Source organism: Symphalangus syndactylus, chromosome 18 (assembly GCF_028878055.3).
Source record: "Symphalangus syndactylus isolate Jambi chromosome 18, NHGRI_mSymSyn1-v2.1_pri, whole genome shotgun sequence".
In the NCBI taxonomy this organism is placed as follows: Eukaryota; Metazoa; Chordata; class Mammalia; order Primates; family Hylobatidae; genus Symphalangus; species Symphalangus syndactylus.
This window is the reverse complement of record NC_072440.2, coordinates 91,655,857-91,672,265: the sequence shown is the minus strand read 5'-3', so window position 1 is coordinate 91,672,265 and position 16,409 is coordinate 91,655,857. Positions and strand designations below refer to the sequence as shown.

General features: G+C 55.8%; 1 protein-coding gene across 3 annotated transcripts in view; it reads right to left on the bottom strand.

The window, feature by feature from the left end:
* Positions 1-2,574: 2,574 nt before the first annotated feature.
* Positions 2,575-16,409, bottom strand: part of HS1BP3 (HCLS1 binding protein 3) — a 33,363-nt gene continuing 19,528 nt past the window's right edge. For all 3 annotated transcript variants that reach the window (XM_055252703.2, XM_063622794.1, XM_063622795.1), the window contains 3 exons: positions 9,509-9,669; positions 8,655-8,790; positions 2,575-3,979 (listed from right to left, as the gene is read on the bottom strand). In XM_055252703.2, coding sequence (XP_055108678.2) covers positions 3,721-3,979; positions 8,655-8,790; positions 9,509-9,669 — 556 coding nt within the window. In that variant the 3' untranslated portion in view covers positions 2,575-3,720. The remainder of the gene's footprint in view (positions 3,980-8,654; positions 8,791-9,508; positions 9,670-16,409) is intronic.

Genomic DNA, 16,409 nt, shown 5'->3' with positions numbered 1-16,409 from the left:
CTGTGGGGTGAGGGGATGTCACACAGCCAAGCTGGACTGGAACCCCGGCCGTTTGCGCCCACAGAACCCGGCTGCTGCTTCACAGGATGCTGTGGGCTGCATGAGAACTCAAGGGCCAGTCCCTACTGCTCCTCCACTGGCCCCTGGGTCAGCTTCCCCACTGGCCCCTCAGTCAGCTTCCCCAACTGCAAGGCCTTAGGGTGCTGAGCAGGGAATGGTTTGGAGCGATCAGAGTTTGTAGTGAGTGGGACCATTCATAGCTTGATGCTGAGAGTTCAGCTCCTTGAGGAGGCTCTGAGCATTGACCATGTTTGCTCTGGGCAGCTGTGAACCCACATGAAGCCAACAGCAGCAGGCAGGACCACTATGTGGGGACAATGCTGGTAGCTCTGTTGCCCTGTCTCTTTCCCAGGATTGGCTCAGCTGGGCAGCTGGTGAGCTAGAGAAATGGGAATGACCCTTCATATCAGCCTGACACTGGGTATTAAATCACTGCACCAAGTATGTCAACACAACACCCAGGTGGCTGCTGGACAGGAAGGCCACAGGGCCCCAGAGAGTGGCTGGACTTTGCTGTCTGGTCTCTACCTTGTGTGAGAGCTTGAGACTCAGAGGAGCCCATGGGGCACATGGAGGTGAACTTAGTCCCAGATACATTGTATGGATGTTGTCATGGACACCAGTACTCAACAGGTAGGTGCTCTCCAGGGGGGCCCATGACATAGGCCTGGCCAGGGCAGGCCCTAGGGACTTTCCAGAACTGGCCTGAGGTCCCGGCTTCCTAAGAGGAACAATGCCGGAGGAAGGGAGCAGTGGGACCCCAGCCATAGACAGTACATCCTGTCCACGGGCTCACAACGGGCTTCGAAATAAACAAGTGTTGCTGTCCTCAATTAAACTTCTGTTTCCCTTCCACAGGGAACTCTCAGCTGCAGGCTCCTGGCCTGAGCAGACCTTCTCAGAATGGCCAAACTGCCTGTCCTCAGGAGCCAGGACTCCAGCTCAATCTTAGCTACAAGATTCCAACCAAAATCTTGGGGGGAATAGAGGCTACATTCTGTCCCTGCAGGAGGCCTCTCGGGCTCCCTGAGAACCTGTTTCTAGTTCTCTAGTGGATTTCAGTTTACAGAACTCTCTACTTCAGCATCCCTGGGTCCCAGGGCTGAAGCTGCATCTCAGAACCTGAGCCCTGAAGGCCAGGGCGGGTTTGACAGAGGGGGAGGGCCACCTGATGTCAGACCTGAAAGGGCCCCAGGGCCAGTCCAAGCCTAGACCATCTCCACTGTGGGAGAATAGGGTGTAGGTCTGGAGACAGAAAGCGGTCCTCTTTCTTTCTACATGGGTCTTGGCTGCGCAGTTACTGGCCCGGTGACCACACTGGGCCTGGGGCTCTATGCCTCCTCTGCCTTGGTTGGCATAGTGAGGAGTGACCAGAATCCTCCCCTTCCCCTACCCTAAGCAGCAGCCTGGGTGGCTGGGGCAGGGCAGCTTCCCTGGCTGAGTCCATTGTTTTAAAGGACAATCCTCTCCCCCTCTCCCCTCCCTGGTGGTCTGGCATCAGCCTAGGCACAGAAAAGAACATCACTAACACAGGCTGGAATGGGTCACAGGCACAGGCTTTATCAGGGGACAAGGATCACTGATTGGCCATGAGTCGCAGTCCTGTGTGGGTGAAGAACAAGCCACCGTTGGAGCATCAATATCTGGGGATCTTTGTGATGGTGTCCAGAGTCCAGACCACTGAGGAGGTGGGGCCCACAGTGGATGAATACATAATGGGCAGGCCAGGTTCTGCCAGTGACTGCAAGCAGAGCACCAGCCCCTGTGGCCACCTACCCTGCTGTACCTTCTGCTCCTATGTCACCCAACCCAAAGCAGGTGGGGAGCAGGAGGCAGGGAGCCAGCATCAGGGTGCAGAAAGGGCAGGGAGGGGACAAAGCCCAAGGGAGAGCTGGGGCCACCTCTCTGAGGAAGACCTGGCCCCATCCCTTCCCCACTCCTACTGAGACCTTCCTCTGCAGTCAGCAAGGGATGCAGGGCCTGGGGCTGAATGCTGGGAAGGAGGGGCAGCTGTGAAGGGGGAAGGCAAATGGGTGGAGCCAGGGCTGGAGCTGTCCCAGAGCAGGCTCAGAGCCCTGGGGAGGTAGCTGACCCTCTGAGCCTGGGTTAAGACAGAGGAGGAGGAAGTCAGCTCTCGACCCCAAAACCACCTGTTTCCTCTCACTGTAGCACTGGTGGAGGGGAAGCTGCTCAGGACAGGGCAGCACAGCTGGAGAGGGACGTGATCAGATGCAGGACAGAGCAGACAGGTCCTGGCACGGGCCAGGAGCTGGAGACACTCAACACTGATGGCCGCAAACCACCTGCACCATCAGCTGGGGGTTCCCTCAGGGCTGGCTTTGGTGTCTGTCAGAAAAGGGTCTGGGGTCCTAGTCCCACCCACTCAATGCTTCTGCCAGGCAGGACAGGGCCAAGGAACAATAGTGGTTGCATTTCATTTAAAACTACTGTTTCATTAAAAAACAAAACAAAACAAAAAACTAGCTCTGAACACGAGGAATTATATCCAAGAAAGACACCTTAACATTTTTTGCTTTATTAAACACCATTCACTGAGAATTTCCAAAGCACTGTGTGGTGCCTAGACCTGTGTGCCAGGGCTCTGGGGGTCGGGAGAAGTCTAAGGCACGGGCCCTGCCCTGGCGCACGGCTCCTTCTCCCTGGGAAGGCAGCTCCACTGGTGAAAGGCCACTGACCAAGTCCAGACCCTGAGGACGGTGAAGGCCTCGGGGCAGAAGCCTGAGAGAATCATACCCCACTGGCATGGGAGGCGGTGCAGGCTGGGAGCTCTGCCCAGGCCCCAGGCTGAGCTGTGGGGAATGCTATGACCCAGTTTGCTGAGAGCTGCAATGACGAACGTTGGCTCTGTGCCCAGAGGCCCAAGAAGGCCATGGACTGGGCTGGCCTTTCCTGGGAAAGGAGGAGGGAGGAACTGGGGCCTAGCAGGGCCGTCTGTACCCTGGAGGGGCAGGGCCTGACTTCTCCCTTTAGAGCTTGCATCAAGAGGAGGCTCAGGAGGGACTTGCATGAGAACACTCCAGACAGCCGATCTCCCACTCAGTATTCCTCTCCTGGGAGACCCACCCAGACCCTGCAGGCCCCTGGCAGCCACGAGGAGCAGAGACCCTGGAGTAATTTGGCTTGGGGACCGCCCCCCCCCAACCCCAGGCCCAGGCCAGTCAGTCACCCAGGCTGCAGCTTAGGCTAGGGGAAGGGGAGGAATCTGGTCCCTCCTTCTTACTATGCGAACAGAGGCAGAGGAGGGCTAGAGGCCCAGCTCCAGTTTGGGTCTGTGCTGGGGCTGGCAGAACCCATGGGCATGAAGCTTCCCTGCCCCGTGTGACACCTCGCTAGGGCCCCACATGTCTTGCTTCATTCTTGGGGCTGCGCTTCTGGTTGGCAAGGCATCCCCACACACTCCCTCCCCTTCATGTCCACGGGGAATAAGACACGTTGGGCTCCGGCTCATAGGGCGAGAGCCACTCCCGCAGCCTGCAGGGTTCTACTTTGGCCCCACAGCCCAGGAGAAAATGGAACCATGCAGTTCTGGGTGCTGTGACCCAGGCTTCCACCTGGCCTCCCCTGGGGGTGGGGAGGTTCTGACCCTGCAGGGCCCAGTCCCTTCCCTTCACCCAGATGTTCCCACAGAGCATGGAAGGCTCAGAAGAGGCTGGGGGTGGCCTGGGCCGGTGTATCGTGGTCTCGGATGTACTGCAAGATGTCCATCTCGTCCATGGCTTGGATCTGCTCCTGCGGCTTCTGCCGCCCAGCCACAGCTTCAGCCGGGCCCGCTTTGGGGGGAACAGCTGGTTTTCTGGGTATTGCCGGCTTAGCTGCCACTGGTGGCTTGGGCTTAGTCTGGGGCTTGGGTTTGGGCTCAGCCCCCAGGTTCAGAATCTGGTCCAAGTCCTCTTCAACTCTAGGGAACCACAGGGAGGAACCCTGAGCATAACACGGCCACGCCGTGACAGGAACAAGACCCCAGGCAATGCCACTGCCCACACGGGCGGGGCTGGGCAGCTGAAGGGAGCCCAGCCTGGGCCAGGTCAAGGCTCTGCCCTGACCCATCCTGCCCCGCCCCATTCCACTCCAGCTCCTCCACCCATCCTGCCCAGAGGAGACACAAAGGCCAGGGCTCTCCTTCCCTCCCACCCACAGCAAAGCAGGCACAGGGCAGGCCCCACACAGCCTCCTGAGAGTGCTCTTCAGGTGACCCCACTTGACACATGCTGCCTTCTGTAGGGGGCTTTCCCTCCAATCCCTTCGGAAATAACCACCAGCTATTATGTAGAGTTCCCGCTCTGTGTTGAGCACTTCAGACACATTATCATATTTCATCCTCAAAACACCACTCTGGGGAGGCACGACTGTGCTTCCATCATGCAGATGAGGACGCTGGAGTCCCAGGAGGCTGAGTGACCTCAAAGGAATGGTACGTGACAGTGCCTTTCTTGGAAGGAACAGGACATCGGACCTCAGAAGCTGAGCCCTCATCCAAAGCAAGTTCAACCAGAGAAAGAATAACCAGGGCCACTGAGCCGTGGTGGTGCAGGGTCGGCCCGCTCACAGTGCCCCTCTGTGGGCCACACGGGTGCTAGACAGAGTCCAGTGAGAGCTAAGGATGGCCTCGGCCAGGACCCACCAAGACTCTGTCATGACCCCAGACCTCTGATCTCCCACTGGTGGGTGGGCAAAACGTCCCAGCAGTGTTACGGTCACTCAGGACCACCCCTGGGTACTGAGGGCAAGAAACAGGCCAGGCCACTGATTCTCCAGAATTCGATTTCTGGAGACCAGATGCACAGTGGAAGACTCATTCAATCCATTCCACCCACTCAGCTCTGTGCTGAACACCCGTGATGGCCAGACATTTCCACATTCGTTAACCCATTCAATAATCTCCAAACACTGTGTGGTCACAGAGATTAGCCCTGTTTTACAGATGAGAAAACTGAGGTGCAGAGAGGGAAAGGGCCTTGCCGAGACCCACAGCTAGTGTGAGGATGAACAGGACTTGGCCTGCATGTGGCTGGTTCTCTGGGGTGTTCCCCTGGCTGGGGCACTCGGACTCCAGTGTCAGGGTGAGGTTTCCCCTTGTGTCTATCACTCAGCCATGCTGGAGTCAGGTGAAGGAAGGCACAAGTACTGAAGGCAGAAGACCTGGAGCACCCACTTGGTCTCTACAAGCTTCGGCTTCCTCATCTACAAGCAGGAGTAACAGTGTCACTGGCACTGCTGCATGGAACTGTGCACAGAAGCACAGCACTGCGGGAGGAGAACTGGCTTCTGCTCCTCACCCTGCAACTCCTCCATCAGGCGGCCTCAGGCCACTCCTCCTTCCTGGTCCTCAGTCTCTTCTATAAAGTGGGATTGTACTTGCTCTACCAACCTCACAGGGATTCTTACAAGGATCAAATAAGATAACACAAGGAAAGTCATTTCCAAATGTACAGGAAGGCTGTATGTACTGATGTCTACTGCCAGCCACAGGGGCTGAGCAGGTGGGCATAAGACACAGAAAAGCAGTGCCTCCATCTACAATGCGGGACATCCCCAGCCCAGTCAGACAGGGGCCACACAATTGCAAAGGCCTGGAAAGAAGGTGTTGAAGTCCAGAGAAGGGAGTGAGCCCTTGGGCCAGAGCAGGCTGGGAAGGCCTCCTAGGAAGGTGGGCCTTTTCAGAAGGGTAAGCCTGGCATGAATAGGGGAGAGAATTCTGGAGAAGGGAGCAGACAGCAGAGATCTGGAGGTGGGAATGAGAATGAACAGGAAGAACCAGGCAGGCTCATAAGCAGCCGCTTCTTGCCCTGGGGCAGGGCCGGGCAGGGGTGGGGATAGAGAGGCGATACCTCTCATCAGGACAACTCCTGGCACTACCGGAGAGCCTGTGTGAGTATGGAGGTGCCCACCACAGCACCCCCAGGGGTGGATGCCTGCCTGGAGCCAGCTGTGGAAGGAGCTCCGGACACCCTGCCTGCTTCCTGGCTCAACCTCCTGTGATGGGGCACAAACCCCGGAGAGAGAATTCAGTCTGTTTGGATGGCAGAGAAATGAATAAAAGGTGTCCTTCTTGAACAAACCCAGAGGGACTGGCCCAAGCCGGGCCTTCACAGAGAGATCAGCTGTCTTGGGGTAGAGGCGATTTCAGGAGGTGTCACTCATGGCCAGTCTGCTCCTGGCCACCTCAGCTCAGATGTTCCGGAGCTCCCTCCAAGTGGCAGCCCTTCCTTGACTCCCCCAGGGCAGGTGCCAGCTCCACTGGCATGATGTGGCCTCCATTGAAGGCTGAGGGTACCTGGGAAAAGCTCAAAGGGACTGAATTATCCTCAAATAGGGGCCCTTTGGAAAATAAAGCAGCCGCTAGAGGCTTATGTCAGATTTCAGGATTATCCTGCTTGGCAAAGCAGTGACTCTTTGGAACTCATCAGCAGCTGGATTTGCTCCCAGGTGGGAGGTGAACATGGGTGGTCAGCCACGGTGGGAGGCAGCATAGATGCTCTTGGGACACAGAAGGCTGCAAGGCACCCCTTTTCCAAGCACCCTATTTCTGAGTCATGACTAGGACTAGCTCTCACTAGCGCAAGGTCCAGCTCTTTTCTCCTCCAGGCCCAGCTGGTGTGAGCTCAACCAGTGAGGGGTAAGGGAGCTCTAAGACCCTGGCCCCATTCCTTCTCCCTGGGTCACTGTGGAAGACAAGACTCACCTAAATGTCTAGACTAGAGGCCCTGCCCTGGTGTGGCTGCACAGCCAGAAGGAACAAAGGCTTCTCAGCCTTGACCCGCTCAGTGTACACCCCACGCTGCCTCAGAGTGGCTGAGGCTAGTGACAGAATGAACGAAGGGGTGAAAGCATGAATGAATGAATGAATGACTATCAGAACATTCTTTATTATGAGGAAGCCCAACTACTCCCTGGATAGTCACAGGGAGTGTGAGAGGCCAACCACAAAGAATGAATGTGGTTCCTGCTCTCAAGAAGCTAATCCCAGTGCTACGGCTCTTTTTGAATTTTTCTGAATTTTAAAAAAAGAAAAGCAGCTAATCCTTTCATTAGCAGATGTCTGCTAAAGTGAAGGTGGGGGTGCGGGACCCACGCTTTTTGAGCAGGGATTCCCCAAGCGCTCTGGGGGATGCTAAGGGGCACCACAGAGGGAGGGCCCAGGGACGAATGAGAACGTAAAGTGCCGTGTGGTGCTGGCCCGCGCACTGCGAGCCCTGCTTTTTGTAGCATTTCCCCAATTCATCAGCCACAGAGCCCCTTTGAAGGTAGCCTTTGACCCCCCCACTGTACCATGTTCCATAGAACACAGGTTGGGAAGTAAGGGATTTAGAATAAACTAGGCCAGAAAGGTCCCACGAGAGCCACCCCACAGGGACACATGGACTCCTAGACATGCTCGGCCTGGCCCTGCTGCTCCCCAGGCAGACTCTAGTATTTCATTTCCCTGTGCCTCGGTTTCCCTCTAATAAAATAACAATCCTGGTTTCTTCCAGCCCGCTGGGATGTCAGGAGCGAGGACACAGGATGAGAGTGAACAGATGCCAGGGGCCTTGGGGACATGTAAATACCAGAAGCCGTCATGGTGACTCAGGCTTGGCGGGCACTTGGAGGGCTGTCTAATAGCCCGAGGCTGCTAATGAGGGGTACAGATGACAGCCTCCAGGCCCTGCATGCCTTGGTGTCACATAAGCCGTTCCTGGAAAGAGGCGGCCTGGCTTCCTGTGAATCCCAGGCACAGCCTTGTGTCCTGGAGCATGGAGGAGGAGCTGGAGACACGCACAGCACTGAGCCTGCTGAGAATCTGGCCAGGAGGTAAAGGCCTGGGGAGAACTGGGGGGCTGGGTGGGGAGGCAGATCACCCAGCCAAGTGCTCAGACAGTCCCTGATGAAGTGGAGAGGCCAGGCCAGGGGCAGAGTGGGGCCTTAGCCAGGTGGCCTCCCACACTTGATTTCTTATAATATGGAGAAAATAGCATCTACCTTAGGGGGCCGTCGTGAAGATTACATAAGACAGCGTGTAAGGAGTCTGGCTTACTGCATACACAGCAAGGACTCAGGAAATAGGAGCCATCACTGGCACAGGTTCTGCCAACTGACCTCCATGTGACAGATGAGGCCTCATTCTCCCTTCCTTCTGTGAAAGCTGCTGACCGGGCCCTCCAACAGAGAGGCCATCAGCAGGACACCTGCACTTTGTCCCCTTGCTGGGTGGGCTGCATGCTGCCATGAGTCAATTTAATTTGTTCCTAAACTTGCTTATGCCAGTTATACCTGCTCTTGCAATTATATAATTTAATTATTCTTTACATAAACTGCTAAAATATCATTGTGAAAAGAAAGACTGGTTGTGCACACAAAGTTCTCTCTTTCTGGAACTAGCTGAGCAGCCCTGGGCTGCGGATCCTCCCCCTCAGCCCCCTTCACCGCCTCTCACCCAATGTGCACCCACAGGTTTCTACTTTTCACAGGCCTGGGGTCCTCCCCTCAGAGGAGGCTGGGGCTGAGACTGGGCAATGCCCCCAAATGAGCCAGGACCTTGGCTCTGTCCAGGACACTCTCAGAGCTGGCCAAGTGCCACTGGGGACAAGTGGTACCTGAACAGTTCCTTGGAGGCATCCCTGTGGCCAAGGCTGGGCGTGGGCCCTCCACTCTCACAGGCGGCCGGCAGCAGGAGGGAGTCACCCAGGGGGACGGCCCCGCCGAGGTCAGGATCATCAAACAGCTTCAGGGCTGTGGGAAGGCAGCAGCAGGGGGGTCAGAGGAAGCCTCTCGGCTGGGATGCCATGGCCACTCTCTCTCTACCCCATCCCAGGAAGTCTTCCGGGGAGTCCTACAGGAATTGATGCCTCTGTTCAACCTGTCATAACTGGTGCTGCTTTGCAACTGTCAGGCGATGACCTGTCTCCCCAGGGGCCCCCGAGGCCCTCGGGATAGGGACTAGGGACAGGGACTAGGTCTCACTCCTCAGCATGTTCTTGGGCCTGGCCCTCAGTGAGGGCTCACCAAGTATGGGCTGAATTAGTGGGTGGCATCAACTGCCCTCACTGGAGGATGACCTGGGCATGTGAGGAAAGGGACCCAGGGATGAGTGGAGATGTCCCAGGGACGAGTGGAGATGTCCCAAGGCTGCTCTGTTTTCCCTCTGCTAATTCTGCACAGAGCCCTCCAGGGTAGTCCATGCAGGCGACACAGAATCCCATTAAATCCAAACCTACAGTCACACACATGCCCAAGGCAGGCCCTATCACTTTCCACACAAAGGTGCCTGGAAGCCCAGGGCCCACATCTGCCCACAGATGTCATGGAAGCACAAAGCTGAGTCTATATCACATCTAAACAGGACAGGGGAGAAATGGCTCCTATTCACGCCAGGTGAGTCCAGACCCTGCCTGGTGACCGGGCTGGGCACTGAGAGGACACCAGGAGCAGACCCTGGGGCTCTACTTACAGTCCATGGATGACACGTCCTCCGAGGGGCCCTGCGGAGACAGCTTCCTGCCCAGGCCAAAGAGCCCCTCATCAGGGTCCACCTCCTCGTCAAAGATGGTGAGCCGGGGCGAGGGCTTGGCGTTCACGGCCACTTTGGGATGTTTCTTGGGCTTCCTGGAGCTGGAGAATCACAGAAAAAGCACAAGGTGAAGATTTCCCACAATTGTCCAGGTGTCCTGGTCAGACCCACACAGGCGCTGGGCCCTGCAGGGGGGCGGCTGGATGCCATGGGCCAGAAAAGACCAGGCCAGAGGGACCAGGGAAGGCCTGGAGAGGGCCACCCAGAGCAGTCCAGGCAGGTGGAGCTGAAGTCTTTCTGAAATCCCTAACAGATGGTCACACGGCCAAGGGAAGGACAGGTCCTCCATCCCAGGGGAGAAAAGCAGGCCAGCGAAGGTGGTTGAGGAGCAGGTTTCCCCAATGACAGAGTGGTAACGCCCCTGCTACTGTGGGCAGCTGTGCCCTGTGTTCAAGAAATGACCACTGTTAGGAGGAGCAGGCGGCTGCCAGGACTGGACACCGGCTGCCAGACAACCCCAGCTCTTAGACGCCTTCAGGCCTTGAGTCTGCCATGCGGTCAAAGACCAGAGATCGCGCTCCCATTTGGAAGGTGGAGACAGCTACCTGGTCTCAGGGTCTCAGCACTTGGGGGCCAGGCTCAGAGAACCACACTCCACAGCCACTCGGAAATGGGGATGGACCTGGTCTTGAGCCACAAACCTCAGGGCTAGGACTCAGGAGAGCAGAAAGCAGCCTTGGTAAGTGCCTTATTGTTTCCTTTGCATGGTAAAACCACCATTGTTCTAGTTAGCACTTGGGTTCTGTGGAGCAGCCCCCCTCTTTCAGGAAGCCTCTCTGGGACTTGTCCACCTCCCCTGCTCCGGCTCTGCCACCCCAGGTCCCATTACAGTGCACTTGCCGACTGGCTGAGGAGGTCCTGCTCTGGGCCAGACCCTGCTGTGAGAAACTAGGACGGGGCAGGATGGAAGCTTCTGGGTTGTGGGAGTACTTTAGTTTTGATCCAGGCGGTGGTTACGGGCTGGATAAGTAAACACGCATGGAGCTGAATGCTCAGGATCTGTGTACATCACTGTGAGTGATACTGCCAGTAAGTAAACACACTTGATTTTACTTTAACAATTACTTTAACAGGCATTCAATCGCTGCTGATAATGCCTGTTAGCCATTTTAAGGTTCCTGAAAATAATGAGAATATGCTCTTTACTGGAAACTGAAGTTCCACGTGCCTGTCTGCCTGGCGGGCAGTTCCACTGGACTGAGGTCACTATGTGAGGTCACCATCTGAGCTCATGTCGGTAACACTGGGGCAAAACTGCACCGAGAGGCTGGCCTACACAATGATACAGATTAACCAATGGCAGATAAATATAGCAGAATGGCCCTGGGTGCTGGAGGCGCAGGTCCCCGCAAGGTGACCATTTCCACAGTCTGGAGTCTGAGGTCTGGCAGAATTCCAGGCACCCAGCCGATGCGAGGAGAAACTATGAAGGCCAAGAAGACTCCCTGCTGGAAGGCTCCCTGCTGGAAGGCTCCCTGCTGGAAGGCTCCCTGCTGGAAGGCTGTAGGACGGAGCACCCTCTGAGCTCAGAGCCCAGTCCCAGGGGAAGGATCTCTGCAGGGCTCGTTTGTTGGATGAGGAAACAGTGGTCCAGAGAAGCTGAGTGTCTGCCGAAGGCCACACAGCAGGGAAGGGACAGGCAGGCTGGGTCTAGATTGAGGATGGTCATACTCGTGGTCCTACCCTCTTGTCCCCTCCAAATGTCCCATGAGGAAGGTGATATAGGATGGGGCAGGGATAACTGCTATTCTCTGGGGAGAAAGTGGCATGTTTCAAGGGTAGTGATGGGGAGCAGAGACGCAGTGGCAGGGACTGCTCCAAGAAGGCCCATCTGCCTGGTCCTGTGCCTTCTCCACCCAGCTCAGGCCATGAGGGACCTCCTCTGCTGTGCACCACCCTCAGGCCCTGCTTGTGGTGCTGGAGGTGAGGTGGAGGGAGCCTGGATTCTCCACCCTAAGGGCAAGTGCTTTCCAGAAATCTTCAGCTTCTGCTCCTCTGAGATCTGGAGGAGCCAGGGTTCGCCTGCTCTTACTCAGATATTCTCCCCTTTATTCTCAGCAATCAGGCCGAGCCAGCTCAGCTCTCATGACTCCTAGGAAGTAGGTACCAAACAAGGGCCATGGCCTCCTGGGGCAGACAGCAAAGCTGACCCCAGCCAAGACCCACTGAGTCGGAAACCCCAAGCAGGCCCTGGAGGCTGTGTTCAGTCTCCTGTGGAATTCCACAGTCAGCCAGGCTTGCAGCCACGGTTCTGCCCGATGCTTCTCTCCACTTTGTTCCCCATCTCTACTGCCCACTGTGTGGCCCTTGCTCCTGGACCCAGCAGGCACTGCGGTGGGGAAGGGTGGAGAGCCGCCCCGGCCCCTACCCAGGTGGCAGCTCTCAAGGAGGGCAGGTCTGAGGCTGCTCTGCAGCCTCCCCCGGCAGCAGCTCCACGCCACACCCCCCACTGTCCCCTCAGAAACAAGCAGGCCCTCCCTGGCTCCTGGGGAACAAACTTGCATCGTACCCAGCCACAGGCCCCTCGGGGCAGGGGGAGCAAGAGGCTTTGCATTGACCAGAAATCAGAGGGCGCACAGAGGGAAGCGAGCCATCTGAGGAACAGAGGAAGCGAGAGAGAACAGGAGTGAGGAGGTCTCTCTGGAGAAGCCGTGGTGCCCCTTCCTATGCCTGCACCTGGTCTTGACAGCACACAGGAGGCCTAACTTTCCTGCTATGTGAGTTTTCTCCTCCAGCTGGATCATGTCCTTGTTTTTCTCCCTAGAGACATGCTTGCCCTTTTGTTGTCTTGAACTGAAATAAAGTGGATCTACAGCACACGCGGGCGGCTCTGGCAGGCATGGTCTGTACCCTACCCCTACCCACCCATGCCGCGTGGGCTGCCTTCTCTACCTCCCCAACTCTCCAGACCCATCTCCAGGGGAATCAAGGAAGAAGCAGGAAATATGGAGTTTTGGTGCCTAAAAGCCCCGGGGTCCTGTCCTGAGCGGCCCAAAACTGTCAGGCTCTGGGGACTTAGTAAAGTGCCTGGTCCGGAACAGATGCCTTGATAAACTCTGGATGAGAGGATGGGCGATGGATGGAGGGGAGGAGGGATGGACAGGTGGAGGACAGGTAGGCAGGGAGCAGGGTGCCAGCACATCTCCATCTCAGGATTCTGTTAACCTGTTCCCCAAGGCGGGAGGGGCAGGGAGGGAAGGGGGATAGGCCCCCAACCCCAGTCTCGGACAGCACCCTGTGTGCGAAAGCCCCTCCTCCAAAGATCTCCTGGCCGACTCCACTGGCCTTGCTGCCAGGCCCTCAGCCACTCTATGAGCAACTCATTCCTTCCCTCGTGAGCACCTTTGATGGCGAGTACTCACTGGGAACCTCCCACCTGCAAGAACCTGTGCTGGGGACGACGGAACGAAGATGAGGACGAGCTGCCGCTGTCCCCAGAAGCTCATGGCAGAGCAGGGTCACATAGAAACTGATCATTATGGCCGGGCGAGGTGGCTCATGCCTGTAATCCCAGCACTTTCAGAGGCTGAGGCAGGTGAATTTAAGAATAAAATACGAAAAGTGCTTTAGTTTAAAGCAAAAAGTTTGCGGGAGGCCAGGAGTTTGAGACCAGCCTGGCAAAGATGATGAAATCCCATCTCTACTAAAAATACAAAAATTAGCGCAGCATGGTGGTGCACGCCTGTAATCCAGCTACCCGGGAGGCTGAGGCACAAGAATCACTTGAACCCCAGGGACATAGGTTGCAGTGAGCTCAGATCACACCACTGCACTCCAGCCTGGGTGACAAAGCAAGACTTTGTCTCGGAAAAAAAAAAAAAAAAGAAAAAAGGAAACTGTTCATTAGCACACAGGGTGTTCCGCTCTGTCATGGCAGAGCACAGAGGACACAGCCAACCAAGCCTGAGGGCTCAGGGAGGACTTCTTGGAGGAGGTGATGTGGAGACAGGAAGTGAACTTGGTGGAATGAGGGCTAAATAGCCTCTCAAGTACAGGACCTGAGAGTCACACTGTGAGGGTCTGCAGGGGGCGTGACTAGGACATAACTAGGAACCCAGATTCCTCTTGGTAAAAGGGGACCCCTTAGGTTTGCAGCAGACATAGTGCCATGAGGGAACAGGCTGAGAGTCAGGTCTCTCCAGGGAAGCTTTGCACACGGTCCATAGAAGAAACGACCAGAGCCTGGACTAGGGGAGCAGCGGTGGTGCGAGGGGAAGACAGGCTACGGGGAACTTCAGAAGGCAAACGTGCTTATAAATCTGGACAGTTAAGGTGATCAGCTGGCAGAAGGGAATTGTCTAAGGTGATGACAGGTTTCTGATCTCAGTGAGGGGGTCAGTAATTCCATATGAGAGGTACATCACTCAGCCTCTGAGCCATTTCTTCACCCTTCTCCTAGCACAAACACCTCAGGGTTGTCATGAGCACGGAGTCGGGTCAGGTCGCACACATGGGCTATCACTTGGGGGCCCCCTCAATCCTCTCCTCCCTGGTCCTCCTCCTCCTCCATTCCTATATCAGCATCCACCCAGCTGTCTGCAGGCACAGGGCCTGGCTCTGCAGTGCCTGCCCTCCAGCCTGCCCTCTGCACTGACGTGGAGGAAGGGTGCCCTCTTCTCCCTTCATTGGAAGGACAGCTGGTCATGATTAGAATCTTGTCACCAGGGATGGGGCAACAGGGGCTTCAAAGAGAGGTCTGCAGGGAATAGGACTGGAACTGCAGCTCCTGGCTTTCCGGTGAGCACGGGGGTCATTGGAACTAGTGCAGGCCATGAGGGCCACCAAAACATGAGTTGGGCCCACAGAGGTTGCATGAGGTAGGTGAGGTGCTCCTGGATGGATTGCAGGCATGTGCTGGCATGTTCTTGTTGCATGCACATGTGTGCACGGACAGACACCCGCTTTCCTGCTGTGTGTTCCTGACGACAGACAGACGCGCAGATCAGGCCATGTTCTGCAGGCAGGCGTGCAGCATACGGAGTGAGAGGCGGCAGCTGCCACGGCTGACAGCTCCAACGCTCAGCTCAGACAGGCTGAGCAGCAGCCTGGCTCCCTGTGGCTCAGGCAGTTCTGGTGACAGTGATTGACACATAAGAGCATCCACCACTCTGGCCACCCAGGGGGCCTGTGGCACCATTCCCAGATGTGCCCACCCACACGGCAGACCACCAATGGGCACCAACTGCTCAGAACCGGGTGTACATGCATGGCAGAGGCATCTCCTAGACACAGCCAGCTTAACTGGGTCTGAACAGAATACTGCTGATCCTTCCACAACTGAGACACATGGACAGCATGAGTCTTCAAAGCCAGGGTGCAGCTTAACCAAATACGGAAATCCACCTTTCCAATGACGCAAACTGCGTGCTTTAAACTAATGCACTTTTCATAGTTTATTCTTAAATTCAGCTGTTTGGTGTCTTTTTGCTTTTTGGGTTTTTGTTTGTTTTTTGAGACAGGGTCTCTGTCACCTAGACTGGGGTGCAGTGGCATGATCACAGCTCACTGCAGCCTCGACCTCCTGGGCTCAAGTGATCCTCTCACCTCAGAGCCACCCTAGTAATTGGGACACAGGCACACGTCATCACACCTGGCTAATTAAAAAAATTTTTTTTTGTCAAGATGGAGTCTGGCTACATTGCCCAGGCTGATCTCAAGCTCCTGGGCTCAAGTGGTCTTCCCGCCTTGGCCTCTCAAAGTCCTGGGATTATAGGCATGAGCCACTGTGCCTGGCTGGCTTTATTTTTTCAATGAGAAAATTCTCAGAGTACCAATAAATGGACTTCTGAAATTCACACCAGGACAATGTTATTTGCAACAGTAATGGGCTTCCTTGGAGAAGCAATCACAAGAGTGAGAATCACCTGAGGACAGGCACTAACCCTGGGAGTCCAAGCCAGCCTCATTGGACAGGGGCTTCAGAGAAGGCCAGGACGGAAAAACGAGCAGACTCACAAAAGCTGTGCTCCGGGCAGAGAGAAAAGCCCTGTGATAATGCCAAGGTGTGCAGAGCCTGGCATAGTGAAAGTGCCCAATAGCTGGGCAGCAGGTGCATGGAGGGAGGGTCTGTGGGAATGTTGGCCACCTCCAGTGGGGCCTGGGGAGATTCTGGCCTTTGCTGAGAGAGGAGCAGCAGAGGGGGATGTAGGAGAACTTGTATAGGATCTGGAGCAGTCACTCGACTTCCCCAACCATGTTTCCTTACTGGAGGTCAAAGGGAAGAAGGAGGCAACTGACACAGAAATGCTTCGCAAGCTGCCAAGTGGGTCCCGTATGCAAGTCAGCGCAGGGCCGTGACAGAGGCCTGGGGTCCTGGGAGCTGCCTGGTGATGTCTAGGCTCACTTATGCTTTCTAAGCAGACTTCACTCAGGGCCTTAAAAAGCAAATGGGGCCAGGCCAGGCACAGTGGCTTATGCCTGTAATCCCAGCACTTTGGGAAGCCGAGGCAGGAGGATCACTTGAGTCCAGGAGTTCATGACCACCCTGGGCAACACAGTGAAACCCCATCTCTACAAAAAGTAGACAAAAGTAGCCAGCCATGGTAGTGCGTGCCTGTAGTTCCAGCTATTTGAGAGGTTGAGGTGGCAGGATCAGTTAAGTCTGGGAGGTTGAAGCTGTGGTTAGCTGAGATCACATATCACTATACTCCAGCCCAGGTAAAAGAGTAAGACTCTGTCTCAAAAAAAAAAAAAAAAAAAAAAATGGGACCAGCCTGGGTGGTCACCATGAACGTTTATCATCTGTTATGGTCCCCAGAGTCACATTCCAAGGATTGGTTTC